This window comes from Capricornis sumatraensis, chromosome 8 (assembly GCF_032405125.1).
Source record: "Capricornis sumatraensis isolate serow.1 chromosome 8, serow.2, whole genome shotgun sequence".
Lineage (NCBI taxonomy): Eukaryota > Metazoa > Chordata > Mammalia > Artiodactyla > Bovidae > Capricornis > Capricornis sumatraensis.
The window spans coordinates 90,407,342-90,427,964 of NC_091076.1; the positions used below are offsets into that span (position 1 = coordinate 90,407,342).

A 20,623-nucleotide genomic window follows, 5' to 3' on the forward strand; every position below is an offset into this window, starting at 1 on the left:
CTTCCAGCCCAGGGTTTCTCATGATGTACTCTGCCATTATATAAATATACCACAGTTTGTTTATCCATTCTATTGTTGGGGAACACTAAAGTTGTTTCTGTTTTGACTATTACAACATCCTACTAAGTAAAATTCTTTATATACCATGTGATGCATATGTTCACAAGTTTTTCTAGAGTTTATACCTAGCAGTCAAATTTTGGGGTTATAGGGTATGTCAGTGTTCCATTTGTAATGATGAACTGCTATTCAAAGAGTTTGTACTAATTTATCTTCCCAGTGATAGTGTATGGAAGTTCTCATTGTTGCAGATACTTACCAACATTTGGTATTGTGAGACCTTTAATCCTTTTCCAGACTGGTAATTGAGTAAATAGCATCTCCTGGAGATTTTTATTTCCTGATTACTAATCAGGTTAATCATCATTTCATGTTTGTTAGCCATTAGGATTCTTTTTCCAAATATTCTTTAGAACACTTTTGACTCTCTTTGTATTGAGTCATCTTTTTTATTGATTGGTACAAGCTCCTTATACTAGCTCTTATTATTTTGTGAGTTACAAGTTTTAAATATCTTCTCCATGCTATAGTTTGTCTTTTCACCTCTTTATGATATCTTTTGATAAACAAATGTTTTTGTTTTGTTTGTTTGGGGTTTTTATTTATTTTTGGCTGTGCTGCACAGCTCAACTGTGGGATCTTAATTCCCTGACCAGGGATTGAATCTGAGCCATTGGCAGTCAAAGCGCAGAGTTCTAACCATTGGACTGCCAGGGAATTCCCTTGAACAAGTGTTTTTAATGTTAATATAGACTTGCCTTATAGAATTCAGATCTATTTACCTAAATTCACATTTAGATCTAAATTCTAACTGGAATTAATTTTATATATGCTGTGTGCTAGGCATCATTTATAATTTTTTATCTATATGGTTACTCAATTGTACTGACACCACTTACTGAAATATCTAGCCATTCCCCAGCGCTCTGCAATGATACCTCTCTCATATAGCACGTGTCTGTTTATGCATGAGAATCTATGTCTGAGATGTCTCTTCTATTTTACTATTTGTCTCTCCCTGCTCTAATGCTACACCAAAATATTACAGTTTTTATCTGGTAGAGCAAGTTTTTCTATCTTGTTTTTCAAGAATATCATGGCTATTTGTGCCTCTTTACACTTCCATATAAGTGGAAGTGGATAACTTATTAAGTTATATGCACAGAAATGTTGGGATTTTGGTTGAGATTGCATTGAATCCATAAATTATTTCGGGAGATTTCAAATTTTTGCAATATAGTGGCTTCTAACCCTTCAACACAGTATTCCTTCTTTAAGTCTCCTAGGTCTCTCAATAAAAGTTTATAACTTAATGTGTCTTTCAGGCTTTTTGTTAGATATATTCCTAGGTATTTCACATTTTTGGTGCTATTATAATTGGTATTTTTAAATTTCATGTTCAGTTCAGTCGCTCAGTTGTGTCCGACTCTTTGCAACCCCATGAATCGCAGCATGCCAGGCCTCCCTGTCCATCACCAACTCCTGGAGTTCACTCAGATTCACATCCATTGAGTCAGTGATGCCATCCAGCCATCTCATCCTCTGTCGTCCCCTTCTCCTCCTGCCCCCAATCTCTCCCAGCATCAGAGTCTTTTCCAAGGAGTCAACTCTTTGCATGAGGTGGCCAAAGTACTGGAATTTCAGCTTTAGCATCATTCCTTCATGAAATTGTATATATATATAAATACAATTGGTTTATATATATTTTAGCACTTACTAAATTATCTTACTCCTTTTAATAATCTATAGACTCTTTTGGACTTACTATATACAAATTAGATCATGTGCAAGTAATACAATTTTCTTTTTTGGCAATTTTGTTTTTAAAATAGTAACCTTACATATTTTGTTTCTCTTTTGGCTTCCTATACTTGCTAGACCATCTATGTAATGTCAAATCAATAAAGGCAGTGGCAGTAGGCATCCTTGTCTTGCTTCTGATTGAGAGAGAAAACTTATTTCACTACATTAAATATGATATTTACTGTAGGTATTTTATAATATGTGTATCAGATTAAAGACATCTGTTTTATTCTTGTTTCTCTAGTAGGAATTTTTTATGCACTTTTTTCCTTCAAAACAAACAACTTTTTAAAAATTTTATTCAAGTATAGTTGACTTACAGTGTTGTATTAGTTTCTGGTGTACAGCAAAGTGATTCAGTTATATATATATTATATATTATACACACACATATGTACATTCTTTTTCATATGCATTAAATATGATATTTACTGTAGGTATTTTATAATATGTGTATCAGATTAAAGACATCTGTTTTATTCTTGTTTCTCTAGTAGGAATTTTTTATGCACTTTTTTCCTTCAAAACAAACAACTTTTTAAAAATTTTATTCAAGTATAGTTGACTTACAGTGTTGTATTAGTTTCTGGTGTACAGCAAAGTGATTCAGTTATATATATATTATATATTATACACACACATATGTACATTCTTTTTCATATGCTTTCCTATTATGGTTTAGCACAGGATATTGAATATAGTTCCCTATGCTATATAGTAGGACCTTGTCGTTCATCCATTCTCTACATAACAGTTTGCATCTGCTAATCCCAAACTCCCAATCTATCCCTCTCCTATCCCTTCCTCCCCTTGGCAACCATCAAGTCTGTCCTCTGTGTCCATGAATGTTTCGTAGATAAGGTTACTTGTGTCATATTTCAGAGTCCACATTTAAGTGATAGTATATGGTGTTAAAGCAAACAACTTCTTATTGAAGTCTAGTTGATATGCGATATTGTATTAGTTTCAGATATACAGGAAAGTGATTCTGTTATATATATTCCAGAAATATATATCTATTCTTTACAGATTCTTTCCCACTATAGGTTATTACAAAACATTGACTATATTTCCCTGTGCTATATAGTAGGTCCTTGTTGTTCATTTGTTTTATATATAGTAGTATGTATCTACTCCTAATCCCAAACTCCTGATTTACCCTCCCCCACTCTTTCCTCCTTTGGTAACCATAAATGTATTTCCTATGTGTGTGAGTGTATTGTAAATTATGTCACTTGTATCATTTTTTTAGAATCCACATGTAAGTGATAGTATATGATATTTGTCTTTGTCTGACTTCACTTTGTACAATAATCTCTAGGTCCATTTTAGGCATTTTTATCAAGAATGAAAATTGAATTTTATCAAGTGCTTTTTCTGTATCTACTGAGGTGGTCATGTCATCTTTCTTCCTAAACTTTCAATGTGATAATTACATAAATTGATTTCTTACTGTTAAGCTAACCTTGAAGTTCTAGACAAACCTAACTTAGTCTTAATGTAGTCTTCTTTTTATTTCTTGGTTTGCTATTCATTTTCTATTTTTGCATCTAAGTTTATGTGTGAGACTGGCCTGCATTTTTCTTTCTCATGTTCTTGTTAGATTTTGCTAGCATTGTAAACAATTTGGAAAGTGTTGCCTTTTTTAATTCTCTGGAAGAGTGTGTATAATGTTGGAATTCTTTATTCTTAAATACTTCATTGAATTTACTGGAGAAACCATCTGAACTTAGAATTTTTGTGGGAAGATATTTTTCTGTTGATATAATGTCCTTTGTAGTTATAGGATTTTTCATATTTTCTATTTCTTCTTGGGTTAGTTTTAGCAGTTATACTTTTCTAGGATAGTTCTTATTTAACCTAAAATCTTAAATTTATTGGCACAATGTTGTTCTACTATCCTTTTATCTGTTTAATGCCTGTAGCATCTATAGTGGGCTTCCCTGGTGGCTCAGATGGTAAAGAATCTGCTGCAATGCAGGAGACCCAGGTTTGATCCCTGGGTTGGGAAGATGCCCTGGAGAAGGGAATGGCAACTCACTCCAGTATTCTTGCCTGGAGAATTCCATGGGCAGAGGAGCCTGTTGGACAGGGATCGCAGTCCATGGGGTCCCAAAGAGTCAGACATGATTGAGCGACTAACACACACATAGCATCTATAGTACTGCGTTTGTGAAATTGGTTATAGGTGGTTTCTCCCTTTTTCTTTTTATCACTCTTCTCAGAGGTTTGTCTATTTTATTACTGATTTCAAAGATCCAATATCTGTCTTTATTGAACCTCTTTATTATTTATTTACTACTTTATATTTGCTGTGCCCTTTCTTTCCTTCCATTTATTTAGATTTATTTTGCTAATTTTTTTTTTTTAGTTCCTTGACATAGATACTTAATTCTTTGATTTTTTCTTTTAAGCCTTTCTTCTTTCACATAAACAATTAAGGTTATACATACATATTCTGTTCTCTAAAATATCAGCTTTAGCTAATCTTACAAGTTTGGGTTTTTTTTTTTTTTAGCTGCCCTGGGTCTTTATTGCTGCACTTGGGCTTTCTCTAGTTGTGGTGCATGGGTTTCTCATTGTGGTGACTTCTCTTGTTGCAGGACACAGGCTGTCGGGCACATGGACTGCAACAGTTGTGGCCTGCAAGCTCAGTGGTTGTGGTTTGAGGGCTCTAGAGCTCCAGCTTAATAGTTGTGGTGTACAGGCTTAGTTGCCCCAAGGCATGTAGAACCTTAGTTCCTGGACTGGGGATCCAGTTATGTCCCTCGCACTTGCAGGAGGACTCTCAACCCCTGGGCCACCAGGGAAGTCATCTGACAAGTTTGATATGTATATTTTTATTGCTAAAAGTTTTATTCTTCAGTTATTGTTGGGTATAGCTTTCTAAATATGTCCATCAGATCAAGTTTGTTAATTATGTTGTTCAAATCATCTGTATCACTGACATTTTAGCTGCTTATTCTATAAATTACTAACAGGAGTGTGTTAAAATCTTCACAGTAGTTTTGTGCTTGACTATTTTGTTGTCTGTCAATGTTTGCTTTCTATATTTTGAGATTATATTATTATGTACATAGCAATTCAAAATTGTTGTATCTTCTTGGTAAATTGAAATTTTTATCATTGTGAAGTGGTCTTCTTTGCCACTAATAATGCTTAATACCTCAAGTTTATTTTGCCTAATATTAACATAACTATACCAGTTTCTTCTTGGCTAGTATTTACAGAGCTAATGTTTTTCCACCACTTTATTTTCAATATTTTATATCTGTATGTTATTTAGATGTCTTACAAACTGTAAATAGATAAATGTATCCATTCTGACAATATTACATTGTCGCTGCATCATTTAGCCCTGTATACATGTAATTTCTAATACATTTGGATTTCATTCCACCATTTTCTTTGGGGTTTTTTGTTTCACCTGTTTAAGGTTTCATTTTCCCTTGTTTCATGTATTCTTTTTGTTGATAATCTTTTTATCACTCTGCTTTTTTCCCTCCACTCATCTGTTCCCTAGTCTTTTGATGGTTACCTTAAAAATTATTGAATACATACAATATCATCAAAGTCTAAAAGTAAGCAATATCTTTTCTCTTTTCCCAAGTAAGATAAACCCTTTAGAACACTTTGAATTTATTATATTATATTATTATCCTGTATTTAACATCAAAAGATGCTATTAATAGTTTTATTATTTCTATATATAATTACTGCTCATTTAGATGTAACCATATATTTACCAGGATAATAAATAACCTAGCTTGCCACTACCAGAAACAACATTGGCATCACCATTCTTGAGTGTTTCTCACCTTTCCACATCGAGAAGTTTTTATTATTTCATCTAGTCTCAGTCTCTCTCTGCCTTTCTTGTGCTTCTCTTTAGCTCCATTCTCTCTCCTTTCAATGTTCCTCTCCTCCATCTTAAAATCAATAAATTCCTCAATTTGTTACCTGCAAGGTAGTTTTCCCTCTTCTCCAAGACCTGTTGACATCCAACTCTATCTATCCCAAGGTGGCTTAACTTGCATTTCTCCAAAATGGTTTCCTTCCCAACAGGGTCTCTAACTCAGACTGGAGAGATGTTGAAACTGTCAGAAGTGGGTACTGCTTGAGCTAAGAGTTCAGAAGAATGAGTAAGAGTTAGTAGAATCTCTCACATCCCTCCAAGCTCAAATAATGACTGTTCTGACTGTCCCCATTTCAAAACCATCCCCTTCACCAGTTTCAGGTTCTGGAGCAGGAAATTCCTTACAGACTTACACAGTTAATGTATTGAGCTTCACTCTGGAATCAGAAATGTGAAATGAAAAGGAGAGAAATCAGCAGATCAAATATGAACCTCAGACTTCTGGGTTAGTTTAATCTCCTTTAGACAAGTAGTCCCTTGCTTGCACTCTAAGAGGACAGAAAAAAAAAATCTTAATGACAACTGGTTGAGACAGCCTCATGAAATTCTGAATGTGTCTCCCAAACTTCCCCCAACTCAAAGGCACTTTGGAAAAGGGCCCTATTAAAGTGGCTCAGCTGGTAAAAAACCCACCTGTGATGCAGGAGACCCTGGGTTGATTCCTGGGTTGGGAAGATCCCCTGGAGAAGGGATAAGCTACCCACTCCAATATTCTTGGGTTTCCTTGGTGGCTTAGCTGTTAAAGACTTGGATTCAATCCCTGGGTTGGGAAGATCCCCTGGAGAAGGAAAGAGCTACCCACTCCAGTATTCTGGCCTGGAGAACTCCATGGACTGTATAGTCCATGAGGTCGCAAAGAGTCAGACACGACTGAGTGACTCACTTTTCACTTTTTCAGTAAAGAAAAGTAAAATTTAAAGTAAACCCTGTTCTCCAGAAGCTTTCACATCAGTGGAACAGACATATGTGTTAATAATTTCTGTATGGTATAATAAGGCCTTAACAGAAATGTATTCAACATGCTCTGGGTCAATGAGAGGAAGAAGTAACCAAATTCTTTGGGAAACGGGGATAAATACTGAAGAAAAGATATTTAAGCCTTAGCTTAAGAGGTGGTTAAGGCAGGGGAAGGTAATCCAGGCAGAGGAAGAATACAACCTGTATTTAAAAAGCACAGCATTGTAAAAGTGCATGTCATGTTCAAATTGAAGACCAATAGTTTGGCATGGCTAGAATCGGCATTTAAGGAAAAGGCTAAAACACTGTCAGAGGTAAGATGGGACCACCCTGTTACCTTCTATTAAACACTCTCATAGTACCCTGTATTTTTTGTAACACTTTCCTACTGTGAACTTCTTGTTCAGTGTCTGTTTTTTCACAACATTCATCCTTAATCCTGGGTAATCAATAGATACTACCCATGGCTCAGATGATAAACAATCTGCCTGCAATGGCAGGAGACGTGGGTTTGATCCCTGGGTCAGGAAGATCTCTTGGAGAAGGGAATGGCAACTCACTCCAGCTTTCTTGCCTGGAGAATTCCATGGACAGTGGAGTCTGGCAGAGTACAGTCCATGGGGTCTCAAAGAGTCAGACACAACTGAGCAACTAACACTTTCACTTTCTTTCAAAATTAATAAATCAAGAATAAATTCAAGAATATAATTTTTAGTTGTAATAAACACTAAAATTGTTAATATGGCTATCACAAGGAAGTGGGACTAGGTGATAGGGTTAAGGGGTTTGAGAGGAAACTTTTACTTAATTTGTTTATATTCCTCTGTACTGCTCAAATCTGTTCTCATCTGTTCTCATTCTATTTTTAAAGTTTTTATTGAGATAAAAATTCACAGTAAAGTGTGCAGATCTTGTGTTTAGCTTAATAAACATTCACACATGTAAACATGGTTACACATCCATGTAACCCCTATCCAGATCAAGATATAAAATATGTCCAGTGCTCCCGAAGAGTCTCTCAGTACTGCCCCTTCCCAGACATACTGCACCCCCCGAGGTCACCACTGTGGTGACTTCTTCCACCATCGTGTAGTTCTGGTTGTTTTTCACCTCATTTACATGGAGCTATATAATATGTACTTTTTCAAGCCTTTCTTATTGATGTATAATACACTTCCATTAAAATATACTGATCTTATGTTAGCTCAGTGAATTTGGATATATTTCCAGCACTCCAGAAGATTCCCTCATGCCTCTTCCCAGTCAATAATGTCCGCATGAAGATGATCACTATTTTGACTTCTACCACCATTGCTTTGTCTGTTCTTGAGCATCATATAAATGGAATCATACAGTCTCACAGAGGACACCACCCAGATTTTCTTTAGGAGAACCTGCTGTAGGAAGCAGCTTGATGAAGGACCTCTAACCCACCCTCCTATAGATCTGCCTCCCGAGCCTCTCCTGAGCAGCTCCCTGCCGGAGGCTGAGCGTGGCGTCCCAGAGCCTGGCCCTCCTGCCTGATGGGGAGCCCCCTGGCAGACTGCTTTTGCTCTGGTTGGCTTGGCAGAGACCCTCAGACGGTGCTGGCGTCTGAGACTCTTCCTGCTCAGTCTCTCCCTCCTCCTCTCCTTTCACAGGTTTTAGATCACGTGCTCTGAAGTTTTGCCATATCTATTCCTGTTCCCTCTCCCTTCATTCTTCACGAGCTTTCCCCCTATCTTGCATAGCTGCTTCCATTCTGGCACCTACTTCTCAGAGGACCCAAACACAAATATGCATTTTTGTGCTGACTTCATTTGCTCAGCATTCTGTCTGTGAGAGCCATTCGTGTTGTTACGTGTAGCAGTAATTTGTTCTCTTCTATTGCATAAGTATAGCGCAATATATGTATCCATCCTGATGGTACTGGGTATTTGAATAGTTTTCAGCTTAGTGCCCTTATTTTGATGTTTTTATACATGCAAGTATTTTGGTGAATATGGGCACTCATTTCTCTTGGGTATATGCCAAGGAAGTGGAGTTGCTGAGTCATAGGCATATGTTTAGCTTTAGTAGATACTGTTAAAGTTTTCCAAATTAGTGGACCAAGCTACACTCCAAGCACTTGTAAGAGTTCCTGTTGCATATAATATTTTTACAAATGTAAATGTAAGAATAAATAGTTCAAAAGATAGATACAAACCAGATGTATGCCATCTCATCCTAGTTTCATGTTTAAGTTACCATTTTTAAAACTGCCCAATAGAAAAAAAATGTTCACACACCCTAAAATGTGCATAGTGGTTATATTAAAGGGAGACGGGAGATCACTGGGTACCTTTACCTTTGACTTGGCGCAATATCTGAAATGCTTTACAGCAAGTACATATTTCTTTCAATTATTGTCTTGAAAAATATTAACTAGAACTAAAAGGCTTATGATGAAAACCAGCAGGCTCCTCCTATACTCCTCCACACCCCTCAGTCGCGAGTCTCCTAGCTTACCACTCCTTTAATTGCTTCCAAAGATGTGTTGAAATCCCTTATCAGCTGCCTAATTCTCTTTATTCCTTGTGGGTTTCTATCATTTCCATCACTTTATTGTCATTTAGTGAAATTTGAAGAGAGAGAGAGAGGTAATTAATATGATCAGTCTCCCACTTTTAATCAGAAGTTCATGCCTACAATCTAGCTGATTTTTGGACATTATTGTAGGGAATGGGATGTATCAAAGAATAGCAGCTCGTTTTAAAGACATCATTCTGGTGATTGAGATTAGGGATGATGAGGATGGACTGGGGAGGCGAGCACTCAGAGGCTGGTGGGGCGAATGCTTAGGAAGACACAGAGGTGGGCTTCTCACCCAGCTGCAGCAGGATGGAGACAACAACATAGAAGGCATAGAGAGTCCATGCCTCAGGATCACAGCTCACATCTAGGGGCCCCTCACCCCAGTTCTTCTTCAGGATGGGCTCCACCTGAAAGGAAACCCACCAGGTGGTAAAAGCTGAGAACAAGGAAATATACCAAAAATGGCAACTATGTGGCCATACATACCCCTTAGTCCTGAGTCCATAGCAGAGGTTGTAATCCACCATGGCACACTTTCCTGCAGAGCCTGGGGAGCCTCATACTCCCAAATGGTAATAGACACTGCTGATGCATCAACATGGGGCCAATTGCCCTCCTGGAACTAGTAGCCTCCCACCCCCTCTCTTGCCCACAGGCAAACAACAGAGCCTAAAGACCCCATCCTGAATTGTCCTGAAAACTACATGTCCAGGGAATTGCCACAAACCAGCTGCATAGACGTGAGCTGGCAGTGGACTATGAAGTAGGAAGGGACTGGTCATTGAGGTTTCTGGGGCCCTTGAGAGCATGGGCAGTCACTTCCACTAAGACCTGGACGCTCAGCCCAGGCTGTCTTACCGTGTCCTTCATGTGGAGCAGGGTCCCCTTATCTAGGGCCTCAGCAACAAACTGCCGGTATTCAGACAGCTCTGGGGACAAGAGAGAGGGTGGTCAGCAGAGAGGCAGGGCACATAGTGGGACAGGGCTTCGCTGTCTGATCAGACCTGGGACAAAGCATCACAGGAGGTTCCAGAGAACCCCAGCGTGGCTAGACAGGGGTCATTCCCACTGGGTTTCTGCTTTCCTCTTAGCCTGCAGGAGGTCAGAGACTGCACCATGGGGAAAGAGGAGGCAGTCCCTCCATCTCTGGCCTGGGGAAGATGGCTGGTTTGTGAAGTGTGAAGTCTATGCCCCACAAAATGTAAAAGGCAGTGATATCCCCTTCCTCCCAAGAGTTGACTCCGCACAGGTCCCTCTGCACAGCATGTCCTCCACGCCAGCTTATATCCAAGCCCCTCCTCACCCGTCAGGGCATCCAGGACATTCCAAATGGTTTCTGCGCGTGCCTCTATCAAGACCCCAGCAGCGTTGAAAAGACTGCTTATGAGAGAATTCGCTGGGCTGTTCATCTGTAGCTCCCCGGAGCACTGGATCTCAGACACCTAGGACCAGGAGACGGGAGAGAGGAGCCCAGTCCCATTAGAGTGGATTGTCTCTCGACTCGTCCCTCCCTCTCTCTGCCCTCTTCCTTGGGCCTCTTACTCTTTGCTCTAGATCCTGCAGCTCTTCATCACTGCTGAGGCACTTAGTGAAGCAGTTTAGCACCTCTTTTTGCTCCTCTGGTGTCAGATCCTGGAGGACTCGCACCATGTCCTGAACCCTCTCTTTTATGCTTTGGAAATTCTCCAAACTCAAGGACTTCCCTGTGGAGGCAGAAATTAAGAATCCAATCCCTCCAGCCTAGCAAGCTCCATTACCAAGGCCCCCCAGACCCCATTCTTGATCTATCGTTCTTCTGGAGACCACCTCTCTGTAACTTCCCTTCTTCTAGTCTTTTCCTGTTAACATGAAGCAGATAGACACCCACCATCACTGCCTTCTGCTGACCCCACTTCCACCTCCCAGTTCACCTTCAGTCTAGTACCAACCCCCAATTCTTCTCCACCACCAGGAAGTCAAAGCTTATGTAGTTCTTGCCATTCAAAGTGCAAGCTTTGGACCACAGGAGTAATGAGGATTTAGAGGAAGTTAGAACAGTGGTTCTCAGCCTTGACTGTGCATGAGAATCCCCTGCGGAGTAATTAAAACTCCCAGTGCCCAGACCAGGCCCCACCCCCAGATCAGCTAAATCAGAATTTCCAGAGGTGGAACTCAGTTATCACTACTTTCAACATTTCCCTCAGGTGATATCTGTGTACCAGTGAGAATCACTGTGTTCAGAGGAGACAGATGCAACCTCTAAAGTGGAAACCTACTTTTGGCACTGCCCTACCCTTCTCCAGGGCATGGCAACCCACTCCAATATTCTTGCCTGGAGAATCCCAGGGACAGAGGAAACTGGCAGGCTATGGTCCATGGGGTTGCACAGAGATGGACATGACTGAAGCGACTTGAGCATGCACTGCCCTTCTCCTCCCAACATTCTCCACTACTACTGCCACACACACACAAGCGCGCACACACACACACTCAGCGGCCCTATTTGAGCTGCATTCCTTGGGGCCAGAGGGCTCAAAGGTGAGGAGTGCAGCTACCCTGAACATAGCTGGCCTCCCCATCCTTACCCAACCAAGATGAACCGCCATCTTTCTCTGCAAAGAGAGGAAGAATAATCTCAGAGAGTCCTCAGGTCACCTCCACCCCAGCCCACCCCATGGACATTCTTGTCCCAGTGGTGGGGGTTCTCAATTCTAGATTCTGAGCCCTCGCTGCCTATGCTGGGGAGCCTGCATCCTCATCATGGTGTATAAATGACAAAGTACTATATTTACAGACCCCTTCCTACACTCGGAGACAGGCAGCCATAGGCATATACTTCAGATGACTGAAGGAGAAAGGGAAGTCCAGAGAGAAGCACCATGCCCTTAGCCACTCAGAAAATTTGGGGGACAGCAGGAACTGGAATCTATTCCCTGACTCCTCTGTGATGGCACTTAAGAATGACAGAGAATCTCACTTGAGCTAGCAAGACCTTGCCAGAACTGAACCTGAAGCTTCTACAACTTTCAATAATTTCTCTGGAGTGTTCTACTCCACCTAGACCCCTCCACTCCTTCACAAGGGCTCTTAGGCAGTACAGCCCGTATGGGATTCAGGGAAAGACTGAAAGGCCAGAGGAAGCCACACACAGAATCATACGGGTCTCCTGGTCTAGTCCCAGTTCGTTTTAAGGTTAGTACAACCATGACTCTACAGGCTGTAGGCCTAGTGAGCAGCAGAGCCAGGACAAGCCCCTGAGACTGTCTGACTCCTAGTCAAGTGCTCATGCTGTTGTGTAGAACTGGCCAGGCAATTCAACTGTGCTTTGTAAGCCAATAGGCCTTCAGTAAGGACTGTGAACCCAGGATCCAGCCCACTGACCTATACAGAGCAGGTCAGAGTTGGCGGAGCCTGGAAACCCTAGGCCAGCATGCAATCCAACCTACTTCTCCAACAGGCAGATTTTCCTCCTGCCCTCTCACCTTGGCTCAAACTTGAGTGCATCCTGTTACATTCTCAGTACTGATGACTCTATAATTCCAGGTCATTTGCTATCCTCTTTTTAAAACCAGTATCCTTGCCCATTCTAGAATGATGAACAGGAGGCCCACTCACTCACCTTCTGGAAAGGAGCTGGTTTTGCCCAAGAAACAAATATCTAAACCAGTTTTTAAAAAGAGAGAAAGAGAGATCAGTTGTTAGAAAGCCCAGGTCTCTCTCTTTAAGTTCCTCTTTCTAATATCTCCCCAGTCTTCCCACCCTGCCCAACAGGAACAATAAATTGTGGGAGAGAGACAGGAGCTAACAGCTCTAGGGAAGAATTGGGTCCCCAGGTTGCTCAGCAGTAGAGGATCCACCTGCCAACACAGGAGACACGGGTTCGATCCCTGTGTTGGGAAGATCCCCTGGAGAAGGAAATGGCAACCCACTCCAGTATTCCTGCTTGGGAAATCCCATGGACAGAGGAACCTGGCAGGCTACAATCCATGGGGTTGTAAAAGAGCTGGACATGACAGTGATTAAGTAACAACACCTTCCATCCTTCTTCCCAGTCCCTGAAACTTCCTCCCACCTTCCAGGCTACCAGGACCCCTACAGACTGACACAGACCCCAGTTGAACTGACCCCCACCTTCTTCATGTGTTCAGCTCCCCCACCCCACCAGGCCTAGCTTACCCATCCTCTCCGCGCTGGGGAAGACAAGCTGCTTTACCCGATAGGCCAGGACCTTCTCAGGGGGGAGAGTCACTTTCTTTTGGTGCTAGGAAAAAGGAGCGATATAGACTGACTCCTCAGTTCCTGACATAATTACCTTGCCTGATCTCCCAAACAATCCTGGGAAGCAGACATTATTACCCTCCATTTACAGATGAGAGAACCAAGGCTCTGAGAGGATCAGCAGATGAGCCCATTTCACAACAGCAAAGTTCATATTTGACTCCACATCTGACTTTATTTCCATTTCACTCAACAAATATTTATGGGGAATTCCCTGGCTGTCCAGTGGTTAGGACCCAACAATTTCACTGCCAGGGGCCTGGGATCGATCCTTGCTTGGGGAACGAAATTTCCACAAGCCATATGGTGTGACCAAAAAAAAAAAAATTTATGGAGGACAAAACATGCCTGTTTTGTTCCAGGCATCCTGGCTCCTGTCGTCCTGCCTCCTAAAAAGGGAGGAAGACAATGAACAAGCAAGAAATACCCATGTAATTATGAGCCATGGGAAGCCCTACGAAGCAAATGAAAACAGAACATTGCCAGAGAGTCAAAGGGGAGAGACTGTGTGATGCTATATACCTCTTGGGGCAAGAAGAGAAGTTGTAAGGAGGCCAAGGAGCAGGCAAGACTGCTCAGAAAAGTCTAGAGGAAGAGATGAGGAGCCTGGTGTCTGGGCTGGCAGCCCCTGACCTGCAGTGAGTGAGCCAAGCTGGCTCGCCCACAGTCCCTGTCTCCAGAGATCCTAACCTTGTGTTCACATTGGAAACCAAACATTTTTAACAGGCTCTGAAAATCAAATTGCGTTTCATATTTCAGGGTGTCAGTCTCTTTTGTCTTCAGAGTTTGTCACTAGATACAGGTCTTCTCTCTTCGCCTGGATTGATTGGAATGAAGGAGGCAGTTCCTTCTTCAGCTTCCTGGAGGGAGTAAAGGGGGAATGAGAGGGGCCCCACCTCCTAGGCACATTTCTCCCTCCCCACCACAGTTACTCTCTGTTTGAGAGTAAGTGCTCCCAGGGCTGGAAAACCAAGGAACGTGGAACCTCTGTCAAAGTTCACTTTACCCACCATGGAGGGGGAAGGGGGTGCAAAGTGGGAAGGAAACCCACTAGCATTTCTGGAAGATTAGAGTATGCCAGCACAGGGAAATACTTCACACGTCATTTCATTTAATCCTCTCCACACCCCTATGAGATAGGCAGGCTTGCATCCGTTTTTCATAGGAAACTGAGGCTTAGAGACAGGTCATGAATGGCCCAAGGTCACACAGCAAATAAACACAGAGCTGGGATTCAAGCCCAGGTCTACATGAGTCCAAAGCCTGTGCCCTTCTCACGGCACTGAGATGGGCATGTGCCCAGCCCACAGCAGCCCCTTCTCTGAGAAGCGGTCCCAGCTCCCTACACGGGTCTCTGGGACCTGGTTGCACATTGTCCACCTTTGGGGTCCATGTGCCATTTCTGATTTCACAAGGGAATGCGTGGGCTTCCCTAGTAGCTCAGAGAGTAAAGCATCCACCTGCAATGCACAAGACCTGGGTTCAATCCCTGGGTTGGGAAGATCCTCTGGAGAAGGAAATGGCAACCCACTCCAGTATTCTTGCCTGAGAATCCCATGGATAGAGGAGCCTGGTGGGCTACAATCCATGGAGTTACAAAGAGTCAGACACGATTGAGTGACCAACACACAAGGAAATTCATTTCGTGACTTAAAACAGCCTGTTGGAACTTCTGGTATTTGCAGCCAAAATACCTACCTACATCCTTGCCTCTGGTGACTTTCCTTTACCTACCTGCCCCCACACAACTCTATTTACACACTCAACATAGCCTCACCTTAGAAACAATGCATTCTAGAAAAAAATGAGTTCCCTCAGCAAAGGCCCCTCCCCAGCAAGACTGTGGTAGTAGGAGCAGGTCAAAGGACCAGTACAATTTCACTGTAAGCCTTTCAGTTCTTAATTAAAAAGGGGAAACAAAAGGCATCCACCCTGCTGGGGGAGGGCTAGCCCAGGAAAACAGAGGGGCCCCTTTCCCTGAACCATCCACACTTTCCAACAATTCCAGCTAGGGGAGAAGACACCAATACCAGCCATAACATAACTGCTGAGGGGGAAGGCTGGTGGAGTCCCTTGGAAGGACCATGCCCTCAGCTATTAGAATGTCTGTAGCACTTGATAGGTGCCACCCTGGTGGGGTGGGGTGCTGGTACTTCCTGTGCAGGAAATGTTCAACCAGGGTGCTTTGATTTCACTGTGCTTCACCTCAGCTCTCTTCTCGAGTACTTACCATGTGCTGTGGATAAACAGAGAGGTTAGTAAAGACGGTCCCTGGTCACAAGTTGTTCTTAGTGCAGTGAGGGACAGGTACTTGGAAACTACTGACTTGCCACAAGGCAAAGTGAAACAAGCACAAAATGAAGATTTGGGCAACACGGTTTAAGAAAACAGGGGAAAGTGGTCTCGAAACCAGCCAGTTTGCTCCAAGTCAGAGTCATCAGTTACCCTGGAGAACAGCAGGAAAGTAAGTGAATTGGGGACCTCAGAAGAAGGGCTCCTGGAGGCTGGTTCTGGATGAATGAGAAGGCTTCGACTGGAGAAGAGGAGGGCATGCTTGAATAAGGACTGGGTTGTGGGGGCGAGGTGTACTGGGAGTAGGGAGTGGGAGGCAGCACCGGCCAGGGCTCCCCACCTCCGATGGCCTAGGTGCCCCAAAATACGGGCTTCTCCCTCTCTCCTTCCCCCTTACTGCCCACCTCCAGCCTCACTTGTTCTGAAGGGAATCCAGGAATTCCTGGGGTATCTCACTCTTTTCTAACTTGATATTCTTCTCCTGGAAAATGTGGAATGCTATTTTAAATGTCATTTGGGGGTGAAATCTCACTGTCAAACTTCCCTTTGAGTCTACGACGTCCAGAATTTCGAAGTTATCACCTTGACCTGGAAAGAGAAAGGTAAGGGCACAATGTCGTTATTATCACTGAGGCTGATCCAAAAGATCTCTCTAGAAGATCCTTGCTGATGCGTGCCATCCTGGGCTCCCCTCATGATCCCCTTCTCTTCTGAGCAAGTCTTCCAGCCATGGTTCTCCAGTCAATGCTATTCTCCCTGGAAGTTATCAAGGTTGGAGCCCACTCTGCCACATTCTTACCAAATGACCTTGGGTAAGTCACTTCACCTCTGAATCTGTTTCCTCATCTATAGAAGGAGAATATTCATAGTACCTACACTTCCAGTGCTTGAGGAGATTAAATCACACAGCTAAGCACTTAGCACACTGCTAAAAGCTCAATAAATGTGAACTAGTCCTATTAAACCATTTGAGAGGCTGAAATGAAAGAAAGAAAAGCAAAGCGAAAGAATTAGGAGCCCCGACCACCTGGCTTCCCAGGTGGTGCTAGTAGTGGTAAAGAACCCGCCTGCCAATAGAGGAGACAATAAGAGACTCGGGTTCGATCCCTGGGTTAGGAAGATCCCCTGGAGTAGGAAATGGCAACAGGCTCCAGTATTCTTCCCTGGAGAATAATGGACAGAGGAGCCAGGAGGGCTATAGACCATGGGGTCACAAAGAGTTGGACACGACTGAGGGAATGAACACAACCTTTGGGAAATAAAAATTAAGCGGAGTTCAATCTCTGTGTTTTTGTGACCTGAGCATGTGTAAAGTAAGGCAACTCTGGAAAGTTGCCCACCGGCATGGACTCTGCCCGGCCTTGCATAAGGCCTTGCGTAAGGGCCTGGAGTCTGAGCCCATTGCTGACCCGGAGTTAGTGGCAAGCGTGTGGAGATGCTGCCAAGCTGAGTGCCTTTCTCTTAGACCTCCCAATTCTGAGCCTACAGAGGTGGGAGAGCATCTACTGCTGCATTTTAGGGGTGGGCCTGGATTTCTAGAGAAAAAAAATGCATTTTGAAACTGATGGAAACATGCCAGACCTAGAAACGACACCTGAAATCAGTCCTGTGTGTGTGATGCTAATGTCTCAGGGCCCATTTGTTTCTTGAATAATGTAAAATTTGGTGTACTTTATCAGAGAGAAAGAAAAATCAAACCTCATGCACACAAAGGCTATAGTATGGGAGAATCCCCTGGTCCAATAGTTAGGACTCCATACTTCCACTGCAGAGAGCATGGGTTTGATCCCTGGCTGGGGAACTAGACCCCACAAGCCATGCAACAGAGCCTACACAGTACGGAGAGGGGCAGTGCAGAAGAATAACGGGACAGTGGGGAAACCTGACAGGTACTACCTCAGCCGGGTGACCAAGGTCAATATCAATAGTGATAAGTCTTGTTGACAATACGTACCCTTGATATGAGGGTTTCCCAGGTGGCTCAGTAGCAAAGAATCCTCCAGCAATGCAGCAGACACAGGTTTGATCCCAGAATCAGGAAGGTCCCCTAGAGAAGGAAATGGCAATCCACTCCGGTATTCTTACCTGGAAATCCCATGGATGGAGGAGCCTAGTGGGCTAAGCAACAATAGCAGCAAACTCTTGACATGATGTGGTGAGAATACCACTTTCCCTCTGTAATCTTGCCCCGCCCCCCAAACTCATTTCCTAGGTCTAAGAGACAAAAAAACCAGACAAATCTCAGTGGAGAGGCATCCTACAACACGCCTGACTAGCACTCCTCAAAACTGTCAAGGCCGTTAAAAACAAGGGAAGTCTGAGACCCTGGCACAGCCAAGAGGAGCCTAAGGAGACGTGACAACTAAATGTAACATGAGGTCCTGGACGGGATCTTGGAACAGAAAAAGGACACTAGATGAAAACTAAAAATATCCGAATAAAACTAAAGAAATCTGAATATAACTTTGTTGCTGTTCAGTCACTCAGTCCTGTCTGACTCATTGCGGCCCCATGGAACGCAGCACGTCAGGCTTCCCTGTCCTTCACTATCTCCCGGAGCTTGCTCAAACTCATGTCCATTGAGTCGGTGATGCCTTCCAACCATCTCATCCTGTGTGACCCTCTTCTTCTCCTGCCCTCAGTCTTTCCCAGCATCAGGGCCTTTTCCCATGAGGTGGCTCTTCATATCAGGTAATGGACTTTAATTTTTAAAAAACCTATGTACACCATCCACACCAAATAGTTAAAAATAATAATGTTTCAAAAAGAAGGTCAGATTGCTAAAAATCAATTTAAATGATCAGCTCACCTCATTCTTAAGAATTTTTTTAAAGTTTGGTTTCACCTCTGTCTTTGAATTTTTTATCCAGATAGAGTTTCCCTTAAAGGAAGTTAACCTCGTCAATTTTCCATAATTAAACTTGCCTCTGCCCCTGGAGAATAATATGATCATTGCAAAACATCCTAGTCCTGCTTTAAAGTTTTTTTTTTTTTTTTCCAATGAACTTGTCATTTGGCAAACTGATTTTTTTTTTGGCGGGGGGGTGGCCACAGTGAGAGGCATGCCGGACCTTAGTTCCCCTACAAGGGCTCGAACCTGTGTCCCCTGCAGTGGAAGTTCAGAGTCCTATCTACCGGACCACTAGGGAAGTCCCTGATTTTGATTTTGATTTTTTTGAGAACTAGGTTTTAGTAAATTGACTCTTGGCAATTCAATTTTCAGAAAGTCGACTCAGAGTCTTTGAAAAATGCTAATCTGAAATTTTCCTAAAGCTGCTTGCTTGCTGAATTAAACTTCATTTGTGGAAAAGCCCACCACCTCTGAGCAATCTGGGTACTGTTCTTGATCACTTAATAGTCATACGTGGCAGGTGCTCTAGAACTATACAGTGGTGGTGGTAGAATTCTTTTCCATCTCTTGGGGAGAACCAAAAGGATTTTGGTAGAGATGTCTGAGCTGTAAAACTCCTCACCATGAGGCGTCAGACGCCGTAATAGTCTCCAAGAGAAGGTTCATTAACACCTCTCCTGGGGTTTCTGAAACCCAAGAAACCCCAGGAATTGGGAGCCACTGAGCTTGGAAGCAGGAGAATGGGACAGACTTCTCTCCTAAGGCCTCTGAACCCTTACGGAGTTCTGCTGACCAGCAACTTCCCATTCAACCATCATCCCCAGGGAACAGGAAGGGCTAATAATAATAACTGCCACCAGTAGAAAGTCTGGGGCGAGCTTTTATTGAATGCTCCTTCTTGCAGGCACAGTGGTAAATGATTTACGTAATTTAACTCATTTGATTCTTACAACAGTCTTTTCAAGTTGACAGATGAGGAAACAAGCATAGATAAAGCAACTTGTCCAGAGGTTACCCAGCTGGTAAGTGTGGCAGAGCCAGGTTTTGAAGTCAGATGCCCCCCAGTTCTAAAGCCTGAGTCCTTTCTTAACCACTAAGCAAATTGTTTCCATTTATTTATACATTTAAATGATTAACTTTACAAACACATGAGAAGACCTTAGCTAATTTAAAAGTGAATTATTTACAAAGGGAAAAAATAGGAAAAAAAGACTATTTAGGAATAGTTTCCAAGAAAAACAAACTGTCACTTCCCCTATTCCCTTCTCCCCATGCAGCTCTCTTGAACATTTCAAGTTGAGGTGTATGGATGTGTACATACAAATTTCACGGTTTCTTTGTTGACTGGCTGACCTGGTTGATAGCAATGGGGCAATGAGAGATGGGTAGAGTAGGAGTGGGCAAAGTCTCTCACCACCTCATACTGACCTTGGAATTCAGGAACCACCATATCAAATGGTACTTCACTCTCCAGGATGTCCTTCAGGGTGAGGTTTGTCTTGACATACTGGTATCCAAAGAAACGTCTCCTCTTCTTCACCAGATAGAAGCAGTGGAATTTGTCAGCATCCCCGAGGCTTCTGACAGCAATCATCTCTCCACTGGTGTCTATCTCTTTAACCACAGCTCTTGTGATCGACTCAAATACCGTGGGCATTGTGCCTGGACCAACTGGGGAAAGGAAGCCCACTGCAGTTTGGGGGCAGGGGGATATTGGTTCAGGTTTTTTGATATTCTACTTTTGGCTGATCCAAAAGTTCTAGGCCAATCAGAACTTGGAATGATTTGGCTTCCCTGTTTCTAGAAGGTGTGGCATTTACTACACACTAAGATGGAATGACCATCAGGAAAGCTGGAATGGTGATTGCCCCAAAAGGAAAGTGAGACCTGTTTTCTGAGTCTCCCATAGCAGAATTGTCCCCTTGCTCAGAGGG

The 20,623-nt window shown here is 42.8% G+C and overlaps 1 protein-coding gene across 1 annotated transcript; it reads right to left on the bottom strand.

Annotated features, from left to right (window-relative positions):
• Nucleotides 1-9,500: 9,500 nt before the first annotated feature.
• On the bottom strand, nucleotides 9,501-20,346 carry GSDMB (gasdermin B). Its single transcript, XM_068978597.1, is given in 12 exon segments — nucleotides 9,501-9,696; nucleotides 10,148-10,218; nucleotides 10,593-10,731; nucleotides 10,832-10,992; nucleotides 11,854-11,880; nucleotides 12,888-12,926; nucleotides 13,445-13,529; nucleotides 14,237-14,333; nucleotides 14,335-14,406; nucleotides 16,255-16,426; nucleotides 17,793-17,885; nucleotides 20,118-20,346. Coding segments are annotated over 12 exon segments (1,329 nt in total). The 3' UTR covers nucleotides 9,501-9,552.
• Nucleotides 20,347-20,623: the final 277 nt, after the last annotated feature.